This window comes from Macrotis lagotis, chromosome 7 (genome assembly GCF_037893015.1).
Source record: "Macrotis lagotis isolate mMagLag1 chromosome 7, bilby.v1.9.chrom.fasta, whole genome shotgun sequence".
Lineage (NCBI taxonomy): Eukaryota > Metazoa > Chordata > Mammalia > Peramelemorphia > Peramelidae > Macrotis > Macrotis lagotis.
Window position 1 is genome coordinate 46,931,072 of NC_133664.1, and position 23,266 is coordinate 46,954,337.

At 36.4% G+C, this 23,266-nt stretch overlaps 1 protein-coding gene across 1 annotated transcript; it reads right to left on the reverse strand.

The window, feature by feature from the left end:
• Nucleotides 1-1,243: 1,243 nt before the first annotated feature.
• On the reverse strand, nt 1,244-16,195 carry LOC141494566 (C-C chemokine receptor type 8-like). The gene is made up of 2 exons (XM_074195904.1): nt 16,128-16,195; nt 1,244-4,243 (listed from the first exon to the last, which is right to left on the reverse strand). Exon 2 carries the CDS (start codon nt 4,227-4,229, stop codon nt 3,168-3,170), a length of 1,062 nt encoding a protein of 353 aa, XP_074052005.1. The 5' UTR covers nt 4,230-4,243; nt 16,128-16,195; the 3' UTR covers nt 1,244-3,167.
• Nucleotides 16,196-23,266: the final 7,071 nt, after the last annotated feature.

A 23,266-nucleotide genomic window follows, 5' to 3' on the forward strand; every position in this document is an offset into this window, starting at 1 on the left:
ATCAAAGGCTGGTCTTAGTTTAGTTTTGTTTCAGGGAGCCGCTCCTTTCACCCCAGACCTCTGATTCCCTGCTCAGTGGTCCCATTTTGAACAGAATTGTCCCCCAATGATCATATGCCCCTGACTGCACACACAGCACATTGGAACCCCATTTCTCTACGATCACCCATAAAAATATCCCTGGGCCAAAAACTCTTGATCGTGGAGTAAAGAACATGAGATTCTGGCAAGGGGAAGACCACAAACAAGTAAAAGGGATAGAGCAGACTGGTCTACAGCAGCCTTGGCAAAGCCCAACTCTGTTAAAAACAGTCCAATCAACCAATCAGTAAGTATTTATTAAGTATCAAGCACTATATTAGACTGAGAATATATGTACGAAGAAAAAAATCCTTCCTACTTCAACGAACCTATAAACTTAGTTCTGCAAACTCTAGTACCCGGAGATATTAATCTGGTATTCAGTAGGGACTGAATACACCTATGTCTTACAGTGCCTGTTCCAGCGGATAAGAAGCCCTCCTTGGTTCCCTCCTTCACCACTGATAACTCTTCTCCAGGACTGACAGAAAGGTAACAGCTCAGACAGCATTCAAATGGTGCCATGTGGAAGCTCAGCTGTTTGCAGGTCTAAGGTGGTGCGCACAGCAGTCAGAGTTACTCATGTTGTGTCTGGACCCAAAGCACCGACTAACCACAGAGAGAAGGAAGAAGGGCTCTGAGGTGAAAGTGTCAGTTCTGAACAGCTCTTTTCACACCTTGCAGTTTCACTTGGACTGTGGCCATTCAAGGATCTTTAAATATGTAATCATTCTGTAGCAGACCCTAAATTTTCTCTTTTTCTGAACTGGAAAATGATTATGTTTCATTTCAGACTTTAAATATATTTTAAAATTAAAGTTTATTTCTGTCATAGATTTCTGAAAGTTTTCTGAAGGTGAAAAAGTTATAGTTTATTTAGATCAGGAGAGGCAATAGAGAATAATGGCTAGAGAGCTGAACTCTGAATCAGGAAGACCTGGATTAGTCTAATTCTGACATGTATTGACCGTAGGACCACAGAGGGGCAAATCAATTAACCTCTAAGTGTCTCTTCCCTTGCAACTGTTTGACTAGAAGTTCAAGTTGCCACAAAGAGAGCCAAAAGGGGCAGCTAAGTGGTGCAGTGGATAGAGCACCAGCCCTGGACTCAGGAGTACCTGAGTTCAAATCCAGGCTCAGACACTCAATAATTACCTAGCTGTGTGGCCTTGGGCAAACTTAACCCCATTATCTTGGGAAAAAAACCTAAAAAAACCTAAAGAGAGAGAGAGAGAGAGAGAGAGAGAGAGAGAGAGAGAGAGCGCCAAAAGACAGTCCCCTCAAGGAATTTACAATCTAATGAATTAGAATTCTCTCTCTAGGCCCCTTAACAAAAAAAAAAAACAACAACAAAAATAAAAAGAAACTTTGAGACCATAAAAATACCTGATACGTTGCACAAGATCAAAGGAAAAAATGCATTGCATGAGCAACGCTGTTAAATGGTGTAACTGGAGGAGAGTGTAAAGAGACAGACCATTTCATGGAGCTATCCTTCCTGACTCAGGTTGACCTAGTGGGGGCTTCTGGGTGAGTGATCCTGCATTGAGAGTTTCTGATGTTGTTCTTTAATATAGCAAGCCCTGAGAGGTCCTGAGGTCCTGACTCCACATCCCTGCCACCCTTTCCTCTTCATGCTGGCACAGGAATCCTTCATTACCCTCAACCTGCACAAAATTAATTTACAGACAGGCATCATAAAGAAGTTTTGATCATAGGGTTTTTAATACAATAAAATCAACAAATTAAATTTGTATGTAGACACAGGAAAAAAACCTATAAAATTGTCTGTCAAAGATAGACATCAGCGAGGAAATGAAATTTTTATTGTCCTTGAGTTGATCACCAAGAAGTAGTCACCCTTTGAACCATCAGTCCTTTCCATTCAGAGTTCTTCTGTAGAGTGGAGGCCTGGCTGATGGGACCAGTCTGTCCTCCCAGTCTGTAGGGGTTTCCTTTTATCCTCTCCCTTCATCACTACCAGCCTCTCCTTTTCCCCTCAGTCTTGTTAAAAAAAAAAAAAAGACATTTTCAACTTGTTAAAAAACAAATTCCACCCAGACCTAGATCAGTTTTGTGACATGGTAGCCTCCAGGATTGCAATTCCCAGGATTCAGAGTTACATTTTTCAGTGCCTTCCCCTCTAACTGCAAATGGGTGGGTTTCCTTCCAGCCCTCAGAGGCATTCAGAGTACTATATTTGCTTTTTTCTTTACACCCACAATGTCTGGTGGTTTTGTAAGAATCCATTTTTTCAATTTAATTCAATTTTGTCTCTCTTTTTTAGAAGTATCCACTGTTTGCAAGGGAAAGTGTAGGAATCTGACTTTGGGGATACAAGCACAAGGGAAACTGTTCTCCCTAGCCCCCCCCCCTACCCTTACAGGAAACATATTATATTAGTGATTGAACATAATGTTTAAATTTAAAAGGATACAAAGATTTTTCAAGAAGAATGCTAAATATTAACAGCTTGGTGAGAGGAAGGCAAATTGAATCAGGAAAGGCCTCATGAAGGAAATGGTCTATGCTTGGAAGGAAGTTGGGAATTATATCATGAGGGGGAAATAGGGAGGGAGAACATCCCAGACCAGGGATGCAACCTGTATAAAGACAGGGATGTCAAGGAAATTGTTGTTCACAAAGAAGTGAACTGATTTATTCAAAGTCTTCCAGTTAGCAGCAGAGTTGAGCCTAAAACATTGCTTTGTTTGAGTTTTGTCTCTTATACTTGCCCTTGAAGATAGAAGAAATGAAAGCCAATGTCTAAAGATTGACCATCCCTTCAAGGATTCCTATAGAAATCCTTGGCACAACTTGATTTATGCAATTAGCATTTAGTTTGAGTTAACTCTCCTTCTTCCTCCAAAGAAAACATCCGCCAGGGAATATATCCAGTAAATTGCAAGTGACCTTGTTTGAAATGAAGGAGAGAAGGAAGAGAATATTTAATCTATATTAGGAGAGACTTGAAGAAAATGTCAAATGTCTGTCTTCCTTGTAAACAAAACATCTTCTCCCTGATTCCTTCCCTCAATTCCTGAATCTCATGCAAATATTCTCTGCTGGGCCTGAACTTTCCTGCTTCACAAAATATAGTCTGTGGAGGAAGGTGAGCTGGGTTGATGTACAGATGATTTGTCCATGTGTTCTCGGGAGTAATAGTTTTCTTTGCACATCCAAAAATAACTTTTGTAATCCCGAAAGATATCAGAGAGGTGCTTCTTGAACTTTTCCCCTACAAAAGCATAAATGATAGGATTGACACAGCAGTGAGTGAATGAGATGACCTCAGTTATCTGGGTGGCTTGGGTGAGTTTCTGACTAAGATCACATCCATCTAGAATGTGAAGGTTGTGTAGGGAATTCAGGAAGAGCATCATATTAAAGGGAACCCAGAACACAAAAAATGCCACCACTACGATGAGGACCAACCTGATGGCTTTGATCTTGTGGTGGTTCTGACACCCCCTCAGGTGCCTCAGAATGTTGGCATAACAATAAACAAGGATGCTGAAGGGGATGACAAGGCCCAGGATGTTGATTTCAAAGTAAGTGATGAGCTTCCACTCAACAGTTCTATCATTATAGAAGGAGTAGCACTTGAGGGTGCCATCATCTGAAGATACTTGGTAAAACACCAGCAAAGGAAGAGAGGCTAAAACAGCCACCAACCACATCAGGAGGCTGATAGCCATGCCCTTCCTGGTTGTCCTCACCTTCAAGGCATAGACTGCATGGACAATGGCCAGGTACCTGTCCATGCTCATGACAGTGATGAAAAAGATGCTGCTGAAGAAGCCGATGTAATAAACTCCTGAGATGACTTTACACATGGTGTTCCCAAAGACCCACTGGTCCAGAGTATAGTGTGTCAGGAAAGGGAAGGAGAACACGAAGAGCAGGTCAGAGATGGCCAGGTTCAGCAGGTATATATCAGTCATACTTCTTAGCTTTTTACAGGCTACCAGAACTAGAATGACCAGGCAATTCCCCAGCAGGCCAAAGACAAAGAGGAGGCAGTAGAGTAAGGCAAGGAAAAGAGAGCTGAACTTCTGAGTGAATCCAGTTTGGCAGGGGCTAGTCAATATTTCTGGGTAATAGTCTTCTGTGGTCATGGACATATTTGGTTCCAGGGTGAAATCCATCCCAGCTCAGTCACCTGATCAGACAACACATAATTTTTTATTATATTTTGTATAATATACAAGATATATTATATAATCCCCAAATCACCTATTTCTGAAATGTTTGATGAGCCCCTTGTAGTGGGCTAGAATATCAGCCTTAGAGTCAGTAGCCCTGGTTTTATACCTCCTTCCCTATCTCAGATACTTAGCTATGTGATCCAGGATAAGACCCTTAACCTTTTAAAGTTCAATTTCCTCTTCAGCAAAATAATAATATTTGTATGAAAGTTACTGGAAGAAAATTGCTTTGTAAATTTTAAAGCTAACATGAGAGGTGATAGTGATGGTGATGCTGTAAGGGTGCAAGACCAGAAGCAGAAATAAGCAAAAGCATCAGCTATCCCTTCTAGTGTGACTGCTTCCTTTAGGCTTACAAAATCCTTTAAAAATTTTGTATAGGAACATCTAGGTTGCATAGTGGATAGAGCACAAGCCCTTGAGTTCAAATGTGACCTTAGACACTTAATAATTGTCCAAGTGTGTGACCTTGGGCAAGTCACTTAACCCCACTGCCTTAAAAAATTTGTATGTACTTGATGTTAGTTCCTCTAAGGAGCTGTTGTCTGTCCTTTATAAGGTTGTCCATGCCTAGGGCTGATCATCACCTTTTTCAGCTCGTTAGTGAGTCAGGTCCATGGATGGAAGACAGACCATCTTTGCTGCTAACTTTCCCAATAGCCCCCTCATTCCCCTTCCAGGAGTTACATAGGAATGAGAAAATATCTTTTAAATTCTTTCAGGGTCAGGCAGATTACCTTGAACCTTTTCAAAGCAACATTTAGCACTACTAGAGAGAGCAGACTCTGACTCAGGTCCTGAAAGCCAATTCTTCCTCTTCATATTTTGAGAAACTGTCATGATAACATCCAATGTCTATGTTTCAGGACATCTTTAACTGACAAAATGGGGGGTGGGTGGGGTAGGGTTTGCCTGTAAACTATATTTATCTAAAAACCACAATAGATCTTAGTGGTAATGAACTTTTTCCTTCTCCTTTTCTGTAACTGTGTATGCTATTGTCTCCCTCTTTGCCATTTCTCTAGAACAAATGCTTGCCTGCTTTTGAGGACATCTATTCACTTTTGTGCAGTCTTTTCGTAAGAGAGGCTTCTTAGCATCAAACAACTTGGTTTTGGAAATTTACCATTTAAGTCCAATGTCTACCACCGATATAGCAAACCCAGGAACTTCATGATATCATACCAGGAAAAAGCAAACAAATAATATTTCCATGCCAGACCTTGATTCCTAATTCCCAGCAGCATCTTTTTTTTTATCTGATGGACAAGCTCCCATGAGACCTGTGGTTCTTTATTAGGGTCACAGAATACAAAGGGTCAGCATGACATCAGCCAACCAGCCAATCAGTAACTATTTCAACCCACACTGAACTAAGCCCTGGGGTTACAAAACCAAAAGGGAAAGTCATTCTTTCTCTCCAGAAGCTTACATTCATTATTTACAGATCTGAAATATATACAAAATGAAAACAAAGTAGTTTTGGGAAAGAGGATGCTTTCAACTATGTTGGATCAAGGAAGGCTTCATGGAGAAAGAGGTTTTAAAGGACAGCAGGGATTCCAAAAGGCAGATGTGAGAAGACAGAGCACCCTAGGTATGGGGTCACCACTCGTGCAGAGTCGCAGAAAGAGGAGATGTAGAATAAGGAGTATGGAACAGCAAGTATGTCAGTATGAATGGTCCAGAGAGTGGATGCAGATGCACAATGTGTAAGAAGACTGATCAATAGGAACAGGTCAAAGATTGAAGAGCATTAGATGCTGGGCAGAAGTTTCTTTTTTGTCCTAGGATGTCACTGAAGTTTATTGAGTAGGGAGTTGATGCTGTCAAATTTAAAGTTTAAGAAAATCATTTGACATGGGGAAAGGTTTGAGACAGGGAGATCAAATACAGGGGTTTAATGAAATGGTCTAGAGGGGGGTGATAAGGTCTTAAATTAGGGATATGGCTGGATGAGAGAAGAAAAGGGCACCTATCGAAGAAATCTGTGAGGGTGAAAACAAGATTTGGCACCTATATGAAATGAGACTGAGGAAATAGTCAACGATATAACTTGGTGACAGGAAGGATAATGTTGCCCTTGAAAATAATAAGTAAATTTGGAAGAATAGTGGATTTGGGGGGAGATAATGAGTTCTGTTTTAAATGGGTTAAGTTTCAGACACTTAGGAAATATTTGATTAGAACTAAGAGGGCAGCTAAGTGGCTCTGAAGGTAGAACACGGGATCTACAGTCAGGAAGACCCGAATTCAGTTTAGTAGCTTTGTAATCCTGGGCATTTCATCTTGTTTGTCTCCATTTCCTCATCTGTAAAATAAGCTGGAGAAAACATGGCAAATGATTCTAGTGTCTTTGCCAAAACAAAAAAACATCCAAATGGGGTTGTAAAGAGTTGGATATCACTGAAACAATGGACCAACAATAGGCAGCAAGTACAAGCATTTATGGATTTAGAGTTGGAAAGGTCTTTGAGATGATACAACAAAACTAGCTGCAGAGTAGGAAATACATTTCTTTCATCCTTTTCCTTGGCTATTCACTTCCTCTTTACTTTGAGTTGTCAGGAACTGGTGGGAACAGTTCCCTATCCTCTCATTCCTTTGAGTCAGCATTTCCTTCTCTTTTTAGATGATCCGCTATACATAGCATCAAACTTCAGTACATTCAGTCAAACTTGTTCTGCCACAAATCACTTAAATCAATCTAAAAACATCTGATATTTTATTTCTTTTTAATTTAAAAAAATTTTCTTTTAGTTTTTTTTGCAAGGCAATGAGGTTAAGTGGCTTGTCCAAAGCCACACAGCTACATAATTATTGTTTGAGGCCAGATTTGAATTCAGGTCCTCCTGACTCCAGGGTCGGTACCCCATCCACTGCACCACCTAGCCACTCCACATCTAACATACTTTAAAAATAATCAAAGGGGAAAAAAGTAATCAAAGGAAAACACAGAATATGTAAAAGATAATGCTAAAAATACCTCAAGTCAACATCAATGGGGAGTAGCCAAAGTAATTCTTGGAGACAAATTGATATTATAGTTTTCTTCTTTTAATGAGAAAGGGAAGAAATGAATTAAACTTCCATCTAAAGAAACGGCATAAGGAACACGGCAATAGTCAATGAATCCTGTCATCTGAATTGGGGAGAACTTCAGAAACCATCTAGTCCTAGCACCCTAGGAAAAATAATGTCTTTTTCAGCATATCTGAGGTGATTATTCATTCAACTTTTGCATGAAGACTAAAAATAAAGGGTATTTTTGTGTTTTTAAAGAAAAAGAAAGATCATGGAAATAACAACAGATATAACTAAAACAAAAGTGAAATAACATCTGAATAAAACGGGGAATAATTGGTGAAAAAAAACTTAGATGATGGTTTAAGGAAAAGACCAACAACTTAACCAACTATTAACCAACTAAAACAATAGGTGAGGAAAATGAACTTCAGCAAAATTACAAACTAAAAAGGAGATATTGCAGCCAACACAAAAGAAAGAATTTCATTAGGGAATAGTAGATATCCTATAAAATTGAGAAGACTTAAAGCATCTAAGGAATTATATACAAAAAATTTGAATTATAAAATTTATTTGACAGTAAATTAACTTCAACAGACCAATCTGAAAGGCAAAAATCAAACAAGTTATAAATGAATGATCTTATGAAAAACAATCATACGGAGCAGAGCCAAGATGGCAGAGAGAAGCCAGGAAGTTACCTGAGCATTCCTCAGTTTCTTTTGGAAACAACATTAAATCAAGCCTCTAAAAGAATTATGGAGCAACAAAATTCACAAAAAAGATGAAGTATAACACTTTTCCAGCCCAAGATAACTTAGAAGGACTTCTGGAAAGGTCTGTCTCACTTGGGTAAAAGGGGAGCACAACCCATCCTAGTAGAGTCCCAGCAAGCCACTGGGAAGCTTTTAGCCAACTTACAACCAAGACCCCACAGATTTGCTTTAGCAGGCCAGTTTTGAGGCCTCCAGTGCCAGCACAACAGAAATCGCCAGCCTTGAAACCCAAGGTACAGCAGTGGTGACCAGGCTGGAGCACCTTAGTGCAGTGGTACTTATGCAAAAGGCATAGGATGAGGCCCTTGATCCCCAGTTCAAGAGACAGGGGATAATATCCCCAGAAGCAGAATTAAACATTTAAAAAAAATAAGCAATGAACAACAAAAAAAGAGTCCTGACTATAAATAGCTACTTTGGTGACAGGGAAGAGCAGGACACAAATTCAGAAGAGGACAACACTGTCGAAATGCCTATATGTGAAACCTCAAAGGGGAATATGAATTGGTCTCAAGTCCAAAAAATTCTCTTGGAGTATCTCAAAAAGGATTTTAAAAATCAAGTTAGAGAGGTAGAAGAAAAAGGGGGGGGGGTGTGAATGAGAGTTATACAAGAGAATTGTAAACAGGGAAGTCAACAGATTAGAAAAAGAAGCACCAAAATTTGCCTGAAGAAAACCAATTCAGCAGCCTTGGAGTCAGGAGGACCTGAGTTCAAATTACTTACCTGTGTGACTTTGGGCAAGTCACTTAACCCTATTGCCTTGTTTAAAAAAAAGGAAAAACAAAACTAATTTGAAAATAGATCCAGGAGAGATAGTTTAAAAAAGTCATGGTGAAAAAAAAAGAGAGAAATACACAGTGATCAAGGGAAAACTGTCATGATATCCTAAAACTAGAAGGTAAAATAGTTCCTGAAAGAATCCACCAATCACCTCCTGAAAGAGGAATATTGCAGCCAAATTCTAGAACTATCAAGTCAAGAAGAAAATATTGCAAGCAACCAAGAAGGAACAATTCAAATATCAAGCAAGCATAGTCAGGATTACACAGGACTTGGCTTTTACATAAAAGGATTTGAGGGCTTGGAATATAATATTTTGGAAAGTAAAAGAACAGAGTACAATCAAGAATCAACAATTCAGACAAATCTTTCAGGGAAAAAGGTAGATATTCAATGAAATAGGGGACTTTCAAATTTTGCAATGGAAAGACCAGAGCTAAACAGAAAAATTTGATCTCCAAATACAAAACTCAAGAGAAACATAAAAAGGTAAATAGGAAAGGAAAAAAAACCACATGATATTCAATAAAGGTTGATCTTTTTACCTACCTACATGGGAAGATAATTCTTGTAACTCTTAAGACCAGTATCTCTTTTAGGGCTCTTAGAAGGAGCATACTTAAACAGAAAGGGTATAGGTTGAATTTGATTGATGACTTAAAAAAATTAACTAGAGGGTGAAAAAGAAGATTTCACTGGGAGAAAAGGAAAGGGGGAGAAAATGGTATAAAGTATATCATATGAAGAAACATAAAAGACCTATTGCAATTGAGGGAAAGAAGTGAGCATTGTTTGAACCTTTCTCTCATTGTATCTGGCTCAAAGGGGGAACAATTTGTATACTCAGTTGGGTAGAGAAATTTATCTTACTCTATAGGAAAGTAGGAAGGGAAAAAGGAAAGAAAAGGAGAGTGGGGAATTGATATAATGGAGGGCAGAAGTATAAAGGGAAAGGCAAAAAAAAAAAAAAGAGCGGGGAGCCGATCAGAAGAAAAACACTGGTAAGGAGGAACACGGTGAAAGGAGAAAGAAAAGTATAAAAAAGGGGGAAAATAGAATGTAGGGAAAAAACTATACTGGGGGGGTCTGCAACTTCCCCCTCTCAGAATTGGATAAATCTAGGCACAAAATATATAAGAAAGAAGTAAAAGAGGTGATTAGAATTTTAGAAAAGTTAGATATGATAGAACTCTGGAGAAAATTGAATGAATATAGAAAAGAATATGCTGTTTTCTCAGTGGTACATGACACCTACACAAAAACTGACCATATATTAGGGTCAATCAAATGCAAAAATAGCAAAAATATTAAATTCATCCTTTCAGATCATGATATAATATATAATATAATAAAGGACTATAGAAAGATAAATTAAAAATTAATTGGAAATGGAATAATTCAATACTAAAGAATGACTGGGTCAAACAACAATTCATAGTAATAATAATTTCATCAAAGCAAATGACAATGAGATAACATACCAAAATCTGCAGCTAGAACAGAACTTAGGGAACATTTTATATCTCTGAATGCTTATGTAAGCAAAACAGAGAAAAAGAAGATCAATGATTGAGTATGCAATTTAAAAAACCAGATAACAAACAAATTAAAATCCCCAATTAAAAACTTAATTAGACATTCTGAAAAAAATCAAAGGAAAGATTTAAAAAGTTGAAAGTAAGAAAACTGAACTAAACTAATTGAACTAACTGAACTAATTGAAAATTGGACCAATAAATAAAAGTGAGATCTGGTTTTATGAAAAAAATACATTAGTTAAAACTCTGGTTAAATTGATTAAGCAAAAGAAGGAAGAAAACCAAATTGCCAGTCTTAAACATAAAATGGATGAATTCATCACCAATAAAAAGGACAATATCAATGATTAGAAGTATTTTTCTCAACTGCATACCAATTAATCTGACAATCTAAAGGAAATGGTTGTATATTTACAAAAATATGAATGACCCAGCTAAACAGAAGAAGAAGCATTTAAATAACTCTATTTTAGAAAAAGAAATTAAGCAAGCCATCAATGAACTGTCTAAGAAAAAATCTCCAGGGTCAGATGGATTTACAAATAAATTCTGCCAAACATTTAAAGAACAATTAATTTCAATACTACATAAACTATTTAGAAAAATAGGCAAAGAGAGAGTCCTACCATCTATATATGTTATTAAGAAGAAAAATACAATAATTATGTTATCAGGAATTGCTGATTTCTTTTGGGAAAAAGGAAAACTCAGTTGTGTGAAAGGTATTCATGTATTAAATTCTGTAAACTGATTTGTTTTAATGAAAAACTAATCTTGATAATACATTGTCAATAATTTTAGAAGACACCAACTTTCTTTTAGGACACAAATATTATGCTGATACCTAAACCAGAAAGAGCCAAAACAAATAAGAAAAATTACAGACCCAATTTCCCTAATGAATATTGATGAAAAATTAAATAAAATATTAGAAAGGAGATTATAGCAATTAAAAATGAGAATAATACAAAAAAATTAGAATAATAGATTATGGCTAAGGGATATTTATACCAGAAATGCAGGACAGATTCAGTATTAGGAAAACTATCAGCATAATTAACTATATCAATAACAAAACTAAAAGAAATCATACAATTATCTTGATCAATGCAGGAAAAGCTTTTGACAAAATAGAACGCTCAATCTTATAAAACATATTGGAAAGCATAGTAATAAATGCAGCTTTCCTTAAAATATAGACAATATGTTTCTAAAAACCATCAGCAAGCATTATATATGCGATGAGAATAAGCTAGATAAAATTAGGAAGGAAATGAGGTTGCTCATTATCACTATTATTTAATATTGAACTAGAAATGCTAACTTTAAAAATAAGAAGATTGAAAGAATTAGTATAGCCAATGAGGAAATAAAACTATCAATAAGAAAAGAATGGGAGGGGGTGTGGAGGGAAGCAAGATTAGGGGAAAAATTATAAAACTCAAAATAAATAAAATCTTTCTTAAAAAAAGAAAAGTGAGAAAATGAGAAAACAAAACTATCATTCTTTGTAGATTTTATGATATTATACTCAGACAATCCTAAAATCAATTAAAAGACTTCTTGAAATAACAACTTTAGCAAAGTTGCTGGATATAAAATAAACCCACATACATCATCAGCATTTCTGAAGATTACCAATAAAGTCCAACAGCAAGAGATAGTTCTATTTAAAATAACTGTAGAAATTATAAAATATTTGGGAGTCTCCATGTGAACTAGATGAATAGAATTAGAAAATAATTTTCATGGGGCAGCTAGGTGGCACAGTGGATAGAGCACTGGCCCTGCAGTCAAGAATACCTGAGTTCAAATCCGGCCTCAGACGCTTAATAATTACCTAGCCATGTGGCCTTGGGCAAGCCACTTAACCCCATTTGCCTTGCAAAAAAAAAAAACCTAAAACAAAAAGAAAATAATTTTCATATAAATAAAATCAGATCTAAATAAATGGAAAAATATCATTTCCTCATGAGTAGACTAAGCTAATAAAATAAAAATGGCAAGTCTACCTAAATTAATTATTCATTTAGTACTTCTCCAATCTACCAAAAAACTATTTTATAGAGCTAGAAAAAATAATAACAAAATTTATCTAGCAAAACAAAAGTTCAAGAATATCTAGGGAATTAATAAAAATGCAAAGTACAGTGGTCTACCTGTACCATATCTAAAACCATATGATATAGCAGTAATCATCAAAACTATTTGGTACTAAGAGACTGAGTGCTCAGTGGAATATAAACAGTACACAAGACACAGTAGTGAATGATTATTATTATAATCTACTGTTTGTTTCATAGATTTCAGCTTCTGGAATAAGAACTCACTCTTTGACAAAAACTGCTGGGAAAACTGGAAAACAGCATGACAGAAACTAGGCCTGGACCAGTAAATTAGGAAAGCTAATAATAGTTTATCTGTCAGATCTATGGAGAATTAATGAGCAAACAAGAGATAGAGAACATTATGAAGTGCAAAATGAATAATTTTCATTACATTAAATTAAAAAGTTTTTGTCCAAGTAAAACTGATTTAACCACATAGAAGGAAAGGAGAGAGATGGGAAAAATTTTTTAGTCAGTGATTCTGGTAAAGACCTTGTTTCTCAAATATACAAAGAACTGAGACAAATTTATAAGAATACAAATCATTCCCCAGTTAATAAATTATCAAAGGAGATGAATTGGCAGTTTTCAGATGAAGAAGCCAAAGTTATCTATAATCATATAAAAATTGCTCTAAATCACTATTGATTAAACATGCAAATTAAAACAGCTCTGAGGTACCAACTTGCACTTATCAGATTGGCTACTATAATAGAAAGGGAAAATGATAAATGTTGGAGATGTGGAAAAGAATACACTGTTGGTAGAGTTGTGAACTGCTCCAGCCATTCTGGAGAACAATTTGGAACTAAGATAAAAGGGCAATCAAACTGCATACCATTGGATCCAGCAATAGCATTTCTAGGTCTGTATCCCAAAAAGATAATAAGAACCTATTTGTACAAAACTATTTATAACAGCTCTTTTTGTGGTGGTGAAGAACTGGAAATTGATGGAATGTCTCTCAATTGGGGAATGGTTAAACAAGTTTCAATATATGAATATAATGGAATCAATACTATTGTGCTATAAGAAATGATGAGCAGATTGATTTCCGAAAAACCTAGACTTACATGAACTGATGCTGAGTGAAATGAGCAGAACCAGGAGAACATTGTAGACAGTAATAGCAAGATTATGTAATAATTAGCTATGATAGACTTAGCTCTTCTCAGTAATATAATGATCAAAAACAATTTCTAAAGAGTAATGAAGGGGGCGGCTAGGTGGCGTAGTGGATAAAGCATTGGCTTTGGAGTCAGGAGTACCTGGGTTCAAATCCGGTCTCAGACACTTAATAATTACCTAGCTGCGCGCCCTTGGGCAAGCCATTTAACCCCATTTGCCTTGCAAAAAACTAAAAAAAAAAAAGAGTAATAAAGGGAAATTCTATCCATATCTAGAGAAAGAACTATGGAAATTTAATGTAGATTGAAGCATATTTTCACATTTTTTGTAGCTTTTCCCTTTTGTTGTTTCTTCTTTCACAACATGACCAATGTGGAAATATGCTTACCTGATTGTATATGTATAATCTATATCAGATTTCTTGCCATCTTGAGGAGGGGGGATACCAGAGAAAGACAGAAGGAAACATATTTGAACCTAAAATCTTATAAAAATGAATATTGAAAACTATCTTTACCTGTAATTGAAAAAAAAATAGTTTACAAAAACAAACTAGTCCCGATGAGAGGTGAAAATTTTCAAATTTTACCACAGCAAGTGATACTTTTTGCAAAAACTATTTGTAAAAAGAGATCAGAAAAAGATAACCTGAAAAAGTAGAGAAGAAACATGCAGATAAAGCTAGAATAACTGCTAAATACTACTGGGTGCAGTTTCTGAAAATTGAAATTCTGCCTATGTCTTATGTAAGTTATATTCAAACATTCCTGAGATTTCAGCTCACTTGTTTTTCAAAAGTGACTGATTCTTTGTAATTCCATTTGGGGTTTTCTTGGCTTGCCATTTCCTTCTCCAACTCATTTTACAGATGAGAAAACTAAGGTAAACAGAAGTCAGAGAAGTTACTTGACCAAAGTCACACAACTAGTAAGTGTCTGAGGCCAGATTTGAACTCAGGAAGATGAGTTTTCCTGACTTGCAGCCCAGTCCTTTATTCATTCTGTCACCAAGCTGCCCCCATATTTAAGACTGGCTTATCCTAAAATGTACATATTAAAGAGAATTCAGTTCCCTTTGTCAATCTCAGTTGAAAATCACAGACTAACCAGAAATGAGACTGTGTCTGAATAAAGACATCTTCCTTGATGGTAATTAAGTGTGTAACTTCATTTCCTTAAAACTGACAAAAATAGGGGATGTAGCAGATTTGAAAGTTCTCACTAAACCCTGTATTTGGATCCACTGAGCATGAAACTCTATCTTTGAAATTTTGGACAAGATTAATGCCTGGAAAAAAATGGAATGCTACATGCAATCTCTGATGATGGAAATAAAATTTGGCAAAGAGAACATTGATAAAGAAAATTATAGCCAATTTCTCCAATGAACACATTGCAAAATACTATATAGCTAAAAATCATAGCAATCTATTAAAAGATTTCATTATGACCAAGGATGATTTATAACAAGTGTGCAAATCTGGCTCAACATCAAGAAAATAACCAACATAAAAATAAACATAAGATTATATTATTACAAAAAAATCTTACATAAAAATCCAACACTCATTATTGACAAAAGTCCTAAAAAGGATACTAATGCAGAAATTTTACTCTCAACTCAATAAAAATATATGTCTCAAGTTAACAGCTAATACTATGTACAATGGAGAAATGCAAGTATTCTCATTAAAAACATTTTCTTACTCTTACTATTTTCATTAACATAATATTGAAAATGCTACTTATTATAATTAGACAGAAAAAAAGACATTGAAATACAAGAGTGGAAATGATGAGGTCAGATTTTCATTATTTGCAGATGACATGATGGTATCCAAATAAAATACAATCAAAATGAACTGAAATAAGTGAATTTAATAAGGTAATATATTTACCATTTATGTATATAATTTTGAGTGATTTATAAAATAACAATGCAGATTTAGAAAATGCAATTTAAAAAAAAAAACCTGACTTACCTAAATAGAGCCTCAGTTACAAAGAAGACAATATCAATCTCTTTCTTCAAGGTCAATGTAGTACCATGATAATAATGGGTTAATAATACCATGATAATAAAAGGTTAATGCAGAAGACCTGAGTCACTTGGAGAATGCTTGTAATTTTTTTTACTACATATTTTGGATCTTGTCTAAAAGAAGATTCCTTTGATTGAGTTAAGAATGACTATATCTTTAACATGAATGAATATTGGATTTTTGTCAAATACTTTTCCTTCATCAATTAAGTTAAAATTGTTTTTCTCTTGCTATAGATAAAATACTCCCATATCCCCTACTCATAACCTGTGTAACCTGACACAAACTGCACAACCTCTCTGAGCCTCAGTTTCTTCATCTGTAAATAAAAGAAGATTGGATCAGAAAGTCTTAGAAGTCTATTATAGTCATTGTTTCTCCTATACATCAAAGCCTGAGCCAAAGGCTTATTCCACATCAAATTTAAAACTACTCACCTTCCAAAGTGGGTGCTGTCAGTAGTTTCCAGTCAGTAGTTCAGCTTGCAGGAGTGATGCATCATCATTGCATATATAAGAATGTAAGTATATGCATAGATATCTATATATATACACCCACAGACATCTGCGTCACATCAAACAGATAAAAATAAAGTCATTTCCTTTTCTTTTTTCCTAAATAACAGAAATTCAACTTAAAGGTCTGAGGTGAGGCTGAGTTGTTTTGCAAGATTCTTTCAGACTTTAAAAACCTCTGAATTATGAGTTTTTATATGCGTGATTAAAACTATGCTTCACTCACCATGCAAATCAATGATTTGATTGATTTCAATAAACTGTAAGCTTGAATATGAAACTTTGCTAAAATATCCTTATTCATATGAACTTGATTGGAAAGAAACTTGTTGCATATTTTGAAAGCATTTTTTATAGTAGGAGAGTATTTGCTGTCATTCTATTTTTTTTCAAAAATATGGATTTCTAACTGGCTTCACATACATTGGTTTGTGTTATACTGTCAGGGAACTTGTTGTACTAACACATATGAAAAATAAAACTCTTCGAGACTAGTATAATTTATATGCAGTTCAGACAAACAAGCCGGTACAAAGTTAATCTAGACCTTCCCTACAACAGCCAAGTCATGAAGTAAGGGAACTCCTCCCTCAAGATCTGTGGAGTTATCCTTGGAACTTCAATTTAATAGGAAACAGGGAAAGCCCCTATCTCCCATGTGTACAAGAATATTTATGGTAACTTCAAAGAAATAGAAATTAAGGAGTATCCATCAACTGGAGAATGAATAAATAAATTCTGGTATATATATAATGGGATCCTACTGTGTTGTAAGAAATTAAATGAAGGATACAGTTTCAGAGGAACTTGGAAAAATTTGAATGAACCTATGTGAAATGACTTGAAGAGATCCTATAGGACAATTTATATGATAATAGAAATATTGTAAAAATTAAGAACTTGGCAGTGTCAGAGGAGAAAGAGAGATCTGCTCAAAAGATGTTCCCAAAATAAAACTGAGAGGCCTTAGGGACATATTGGATATAAGAGTGCAGGAGGTGGGGGGGTAGGGGGCCAGGAAGAGAGGAACAAATTGAGGAAGACACTTAGGTTGCAAGACTGGGGCACTGAAAGGATAGGGAGCCTTGGAGAACAAGAGTCATGTTTAGCAGGAGGAAGGATTTGGGGGAAAGAAGATGAGTACTACAAGGCATTCAATTCCAAATATCTAATAGGTAGTTGGACATAGATTCAATATGCAGAAGGAGGTATGTCTTCCTTGGTGATTTGTCAGAAGGGTTTTATTTTTCCTGTAGACATCTTAAACTCAATGCATCCCAAATTGAATTCATGTCAAGGTTATCTTTGATACACATTTGAGGTTTGATACACACAGGTTTTCAAAACTGACTCTCACAGTAGACCACACAATCACACTATGGACTGAAAAATTCAAATAATATGAGATTCCACTGTGTTATTGCTTATTAGTTATTTTCAAAGTTTTGAATTCAATAGGATAAGGTGCAGCTGGAAGGGCTCTCCTTCAACAAGATGCTTCTTATATATTGGTTAAGGTCATATATATGTTAGCAATAGATGTAGTCAGAGATAATTTTGTTCAACAATTTTATGACTTTCTGTAATATCAAATGAGACCTCTGGTTACCCTGTTCAGAGTTTAAGTAAAAGATCTCAGTAGGATACATTTTTTGTATCATGGAATTTTGGGTAGTCTGATATATATTCATTTCTTCTTGGAATCATGTCTTTAAATGTTCAAAATAAAATAAATAGAATTACAAAGGAAACCAATCCTATTGAAATAAAGATGTAAATTTTTCCTATCCAAGTTCATGGTTCTCAAGGGTATGAAATCTGGAGTTCAAGAACCACAGGTTAAAGATCTTTGCTATAGACAGGGAAGAGTCCCCATTGCTCCTATTTTGGGGATTATAGTGTGATTGCTTCAGAACCTGGAATACTACATACGTCCTGAAAAATACCCTGAATACAACCCATTCTGAAAAAACCAAACACAAGAATGTTAATGTCTAATCAATATGTCAACTATATGGGCAGTCTGCTGAATGGATGCATTAAATACTTCTATATTAGAGAAGTCCTGCTTGAACATGAGTAATAAAAAGGTTTTGATGTGGTTCAGTTGTGCCCAACTCCTCATGAAGTCCTTTGCATTGTGACCCCATCTTTCTTGACAAAGATCCTGAAATGATTTTGTTCTCCAGCTCTTTTTACACATGAAGAAACTGAGGCAAACAGGGTTATGTGAGTTGCCAAAAAGTTACTAGACAGCTAGAAAGTGTCTGAGGGGGGCGGGCTAGGTGCACAGTGGCTAGAGCACCGGCCCTGGAGTCAGGAGGACCTGGGTTTAGATCTGGTCTCAGACACTTAATAATTACCTAGCTGTGTGGCCTTGGGCAAGCCACTTAACCCCATAGCCTTGCAAAAACCTAAAAAAAAAAGTGTCTGAGGCCAGATTTGAAGTCAGGTCAGGAGGACCTGACTCCATGTCCTATACTCTATCTACTGTGCTTCCTAGTCACTCATAAAACAGAACTGGAGCACATTTGGGAAATCAAACAATGCTTATAGTGCTACCAACCTGTTCCCATTCACAAAATCCCAATTTCTTCATGCAGTCTTTAGGGAATGCTACATCACTGCAAAATCAAGGGTACCACAAAGTTAAAAGATGACCCAAAGGGTAATGGAGTTGTGTGGGCTGGGGATGAATTAGCTGCAGCAGGGAAATAATAAGGACCGGTATACAAAAAGCAGAAGAGGAAGCAGAGCTTAGTGTACAGAACTCAGAATCTTCGGTTCTAGGCTCAAATTTTGTTCAGACACTTGGAGGATAATAGATTTGACTCAGAATGGACCTTAGAAATCACCTTGTCCATTTTACATATTAGGAAACTGAAGCCTAGAGAGGTAAAGAAATTCACTCTAAGTCACACAACCAACAAGTATCAAAGGTGGGTTTTGAACTCAGGACCCCTGGCTCTAAATCCAGATTTTTCTATTGTGCCACTCTGGGCAAGTTGTTTTACCTTGAAGGCCCTCAGTTTTCTCCTGTGTAATCATAGTGTCATGGAAGCAATGAACATAAACTTGGACAGAGCTTGTGAGATGATCGAAGATGGAAGGAACTGGCATGCAACAACATCAAAGTGGATGCATTGATAACGTCTTCCTCTTAGGGCTGTTGGAAGGCTCACATGAAATAAAGTAGATAAAACGTTTGGTGAATTTTAGTGTGTAATTTAAAGCTCAACTAGCAATTCTGTGATGCTCAAAAAGTTCAAGCAATAGTTTCTAGGTAATTAAAAATTGTATTAATAAAGTAGTGTTTTACAAAAAGGTCAATGGCACTTTTGAATTCCAAAGACCCTCATGGTGGCAGGCTTCAAACTTATATGCCCTTGGAAAAGTGGCTATTCCTGAGGGTGGCAGTCAATTGTGATTAGTTACAAATAAAGAGAGAATGGATTTTATAATGAGAGGAGGTTTATATTCCAATAAGGGTCCTGAAGTATGTGAAAATGAACACTCAAATCTTGGTCTATGAGACTTATCAATTTACATATCACCTCTCTGACAAATTGGAGAATCTACATTGACCCAGATTGATCTGAGTAAACACCCATTTGCTTAACCTTAGAAATTTTTTTAATGGTTTTTGATTAGATCTTAGCTTTCCTGGCTGGGCAAATCTTTGAGAAAGATCTCTCACACCAGTAGATTGGATGAAAACATATAAAGGGGGGGGGAAATATTTTATCCTAATTTAAGGATTAGTCATTGATATGTGTAAGAAATAATCATATCTCTCAATTGATACAGCAGATACTCATTCTGGGAATGGTCCACCAGCAGAGGATGTGGGCCTTTTAGGACAAAGAATCAACAGATGTGAAAAATCTTCCAGAAGGCAACTATATGGAGAAATAGCAATAATGACATAATAGCTAGCCTTTATATAATACCTACTATCTTCCAGATACTGTGATAAATATTTTGCAAAAATTATCTTTAATTCACACAACTCTGAAAAGTGATTGATTTGATTATCCTTCAGAATCAAAGATATCAAATGAACGATGGTATATCTTGCACATTATGTTGATTCCAGTGAGGGGAATGGTGTGCAAAGACATCCTTCTCACTGCCTTTTCTGAACTGGAAGGGAGATTGCTATCCTCATTTTTCAGATGAGGAAACTGAGGCAGACTGAGTTTATATGACTTACACAGGCCATCTGGCTAGGAAGTATATGAGTCTACATGTGAATTCAAGTCTTTTTGGTTCCAAACTCTGTATTCTATCCACTGCACCACCTATCTTCTCCACAACTAGGTGGTGGTGATGATGATGATGATGATGATGGTGATGATGATGATGATGATGATGATGATGTTTGTCCTTTGTTCTTGAAGAAGACCAAGTTATCTGTAGGTAGCATTTTGAGAAAGGTGTTAGAGGATGAAAAGCAGGAGCATTCCCCAAGTTAAGAGGGCACAGCTGGGTTACGATCAGGGATTGTACCTTTGCAGGAAGCAGCTGTATCAATGAGATACCAGAACCATTGAAGCTGCCATAACAAGAATCAATTCTGAATCAGGGTTTAGAGAGGAAAATGTGAGTCAAAGAAGATAAAGAAGGATGCAAAAGCCATTTATTTTTGACTTTGGGAAGCCAATAAGATGCACAGGTTTCCTTTATTTGCTTTCAACACCTGTGACTCTCCTGAACCCTCTCAGCAATCTCTTGATCAACCAATCCACAAGCCTTTATTACCTCTTATAGGTAATGTGTAGATGCTTATAAAGAAAGGTAAAAACAGTTCCTGCCATCAATGTGGGGGAAATGTAGAGAAATAGTTATATGAATGATACATACAAAGTAAATGACCTTAGAAAGAAAGACTCTAGCAGTGAAAGAAGAGGAAAAGTACTGTCCTGGTGGCCCTGAAGAGACAATTCCAGATAAGTAGGGATAAATTGATACACCGATTCTTAATTCTTATACCTTATCATGGAACCTTAATGAGGAGCAGGCAGTGCACTGAATAGAGTTCATGACCTGGAGTCAGGAAGAGCCAGTGACTCTTACTACATGATCCTAGGTGTGTCACTTCACCTTTTTGCCTCAGTTTCCTCATTTGTAAAATGAACCAGAGAAAGTAATGGTGAGCCCCTCGAGCATCTTTGCCAAGAAAACTCCAAATAAGGGTACAAAGAGGCAGACATGACTGAAAAATGACAGCATTATAGGCATGCCAACACCTTTGACAGTCTGGTGCAGCCTATAGAACCTTCCTTAGGTTTGTATATGCAGAAAATATAATACATGGTGTTACAAAAGAGACTCGATATTGAAATAAAGTTCTCATAATTCTTTTACATTCCCAGATCCCAGAAAAAGTGTCTCCTCTGACAGATGGGAAAACTGACAACTTGTTAGGAAAGTTAAGTAGCTTACTTCTAGTTAATACAAATAGCAGAATAAGAATTGAATTTATGAGTCCAAATTTAGGGTCAAGTCAAAAAGACGAGTTCAAATCTAGCTACATATACTTACTAGTTGTGAGATCTATGGACAAATGACTTAACCTCAGTCTCCTTATCTGTAAAATGGAAGCAGTCACAGCATCTGCCATTCAGGGCTGTTATGAGTCTAAAATGAGAGATATCGAAAAGACAAAGCATATAGAAGAACTGATATGAATGTTTATTCCCTTCCCTTAGTACTCCTATTTATACCACATTGCAGAGACTATTCTTTGTTTCTTTGCCCAAAATACCCAGCAAAAAAATATGGTCCAGTGGAAAGAGACATGAATTTGAGGCAAGATAACAATGGATTTAATAGTGGTATCTTGGCAAAGTCATTTAACTTGCCTAGGATTTGGTTTCCTCACTTGTAAAACAAGGGGTTTGGACCAAATGTCCTTGAAAACTTTCCAGTTTTAAATCTATAACCCTCTTACTTTGATCCTAAATACAGCTTCCAATGGGATCCTAAAGATATTCTACACAGGGTATTGGGTGAACTGCAAACAAAGAAGGAAGAATCAGTGGGATACTATACAGAATCAAAAGAATTGGTATTCTACTGCTTGCTTGAATTTAGGGAAGTGAATTAATCTCTCTGGACCTCAGTCTCCTCTTCTATAAAAATGTTGGGGTGATCTGTAAGGTCCTTTTGGGCTCCGACTCATTTAAGCTTCGGTTCCAAGATTCTAATGGCCATGAAGAAACCCTGTAGTCTCCACTACTCCTGAGATCTTTATAATAATTGGAGAAAACTTGATCAATAAAAGGAAAGAATGTGGGGGTGAAGTAAAATCTGTGGGGAAAGGAAATGGGAGCCAGCAACAGGAAATCCTGTGTGATAAACTCAGGGCCTATCTATCATTGTTGCCATCTTCCACCAAAACCTCAGGATTCCTAACTGCCAAGCAAACCAACCTTGGCTGGCTGACAATGCTGAAAAATTCAGGGTTTTCCCCTTTCTACCTTCCCCTGAGACTAGCCTTGATGAAAGGCTGAACATCTGCTATGATGAGGTCACATAGGTTTAGAAAGCACCTAAAACTAAGCCCAAGCCCAGAAGACAGCATGAAATGTAGGAAGGAGTGAGGACTTTGGACCTAAATTACCTGGCTTTCCTACTTACTATATATGTGTGTGACTTTGGCTAAGTTTTTAAATTTCTCTGGGCCTCAGTTTCTCCCCCTGTAAAATGTGGGGGTTGGATAAGAGAGCCTCTGAGGTTCTTCCCAGCTATAAATCTATAACCAATCTATAACTCAAACAGTCAGAGTTGATGATCAAGACTTTGTCCCAGAGCAGTGTAATTTAGAAGCATTGAATTTATTTGTACTATTTCAACAGTGGGAACCAATTGTGTTTATTTAACTAAGTTAAAAAAGAATAATTAGTTAAACTTTTTTTTTAAAAAGTCTCCCTCCACCCCATCCTCAAAGAAAGTTCTTCCCAATTTTATTCTCTCTTCCACTTTGACATGTAGCCAAAGAGCTGTCATATGAAATATGAATGAGTGTTACATAATTGATCCCAGAAGAGAGAACTAAA

Coding starts and splice junctions, on each gene's coding strand:
- LOC141494566 (XM_074195904.1), bottom strand. CDS start 4,229: ATGGATTTCACCCTGGAACCAAATATGTCCATGACCACAGAAGACTAT.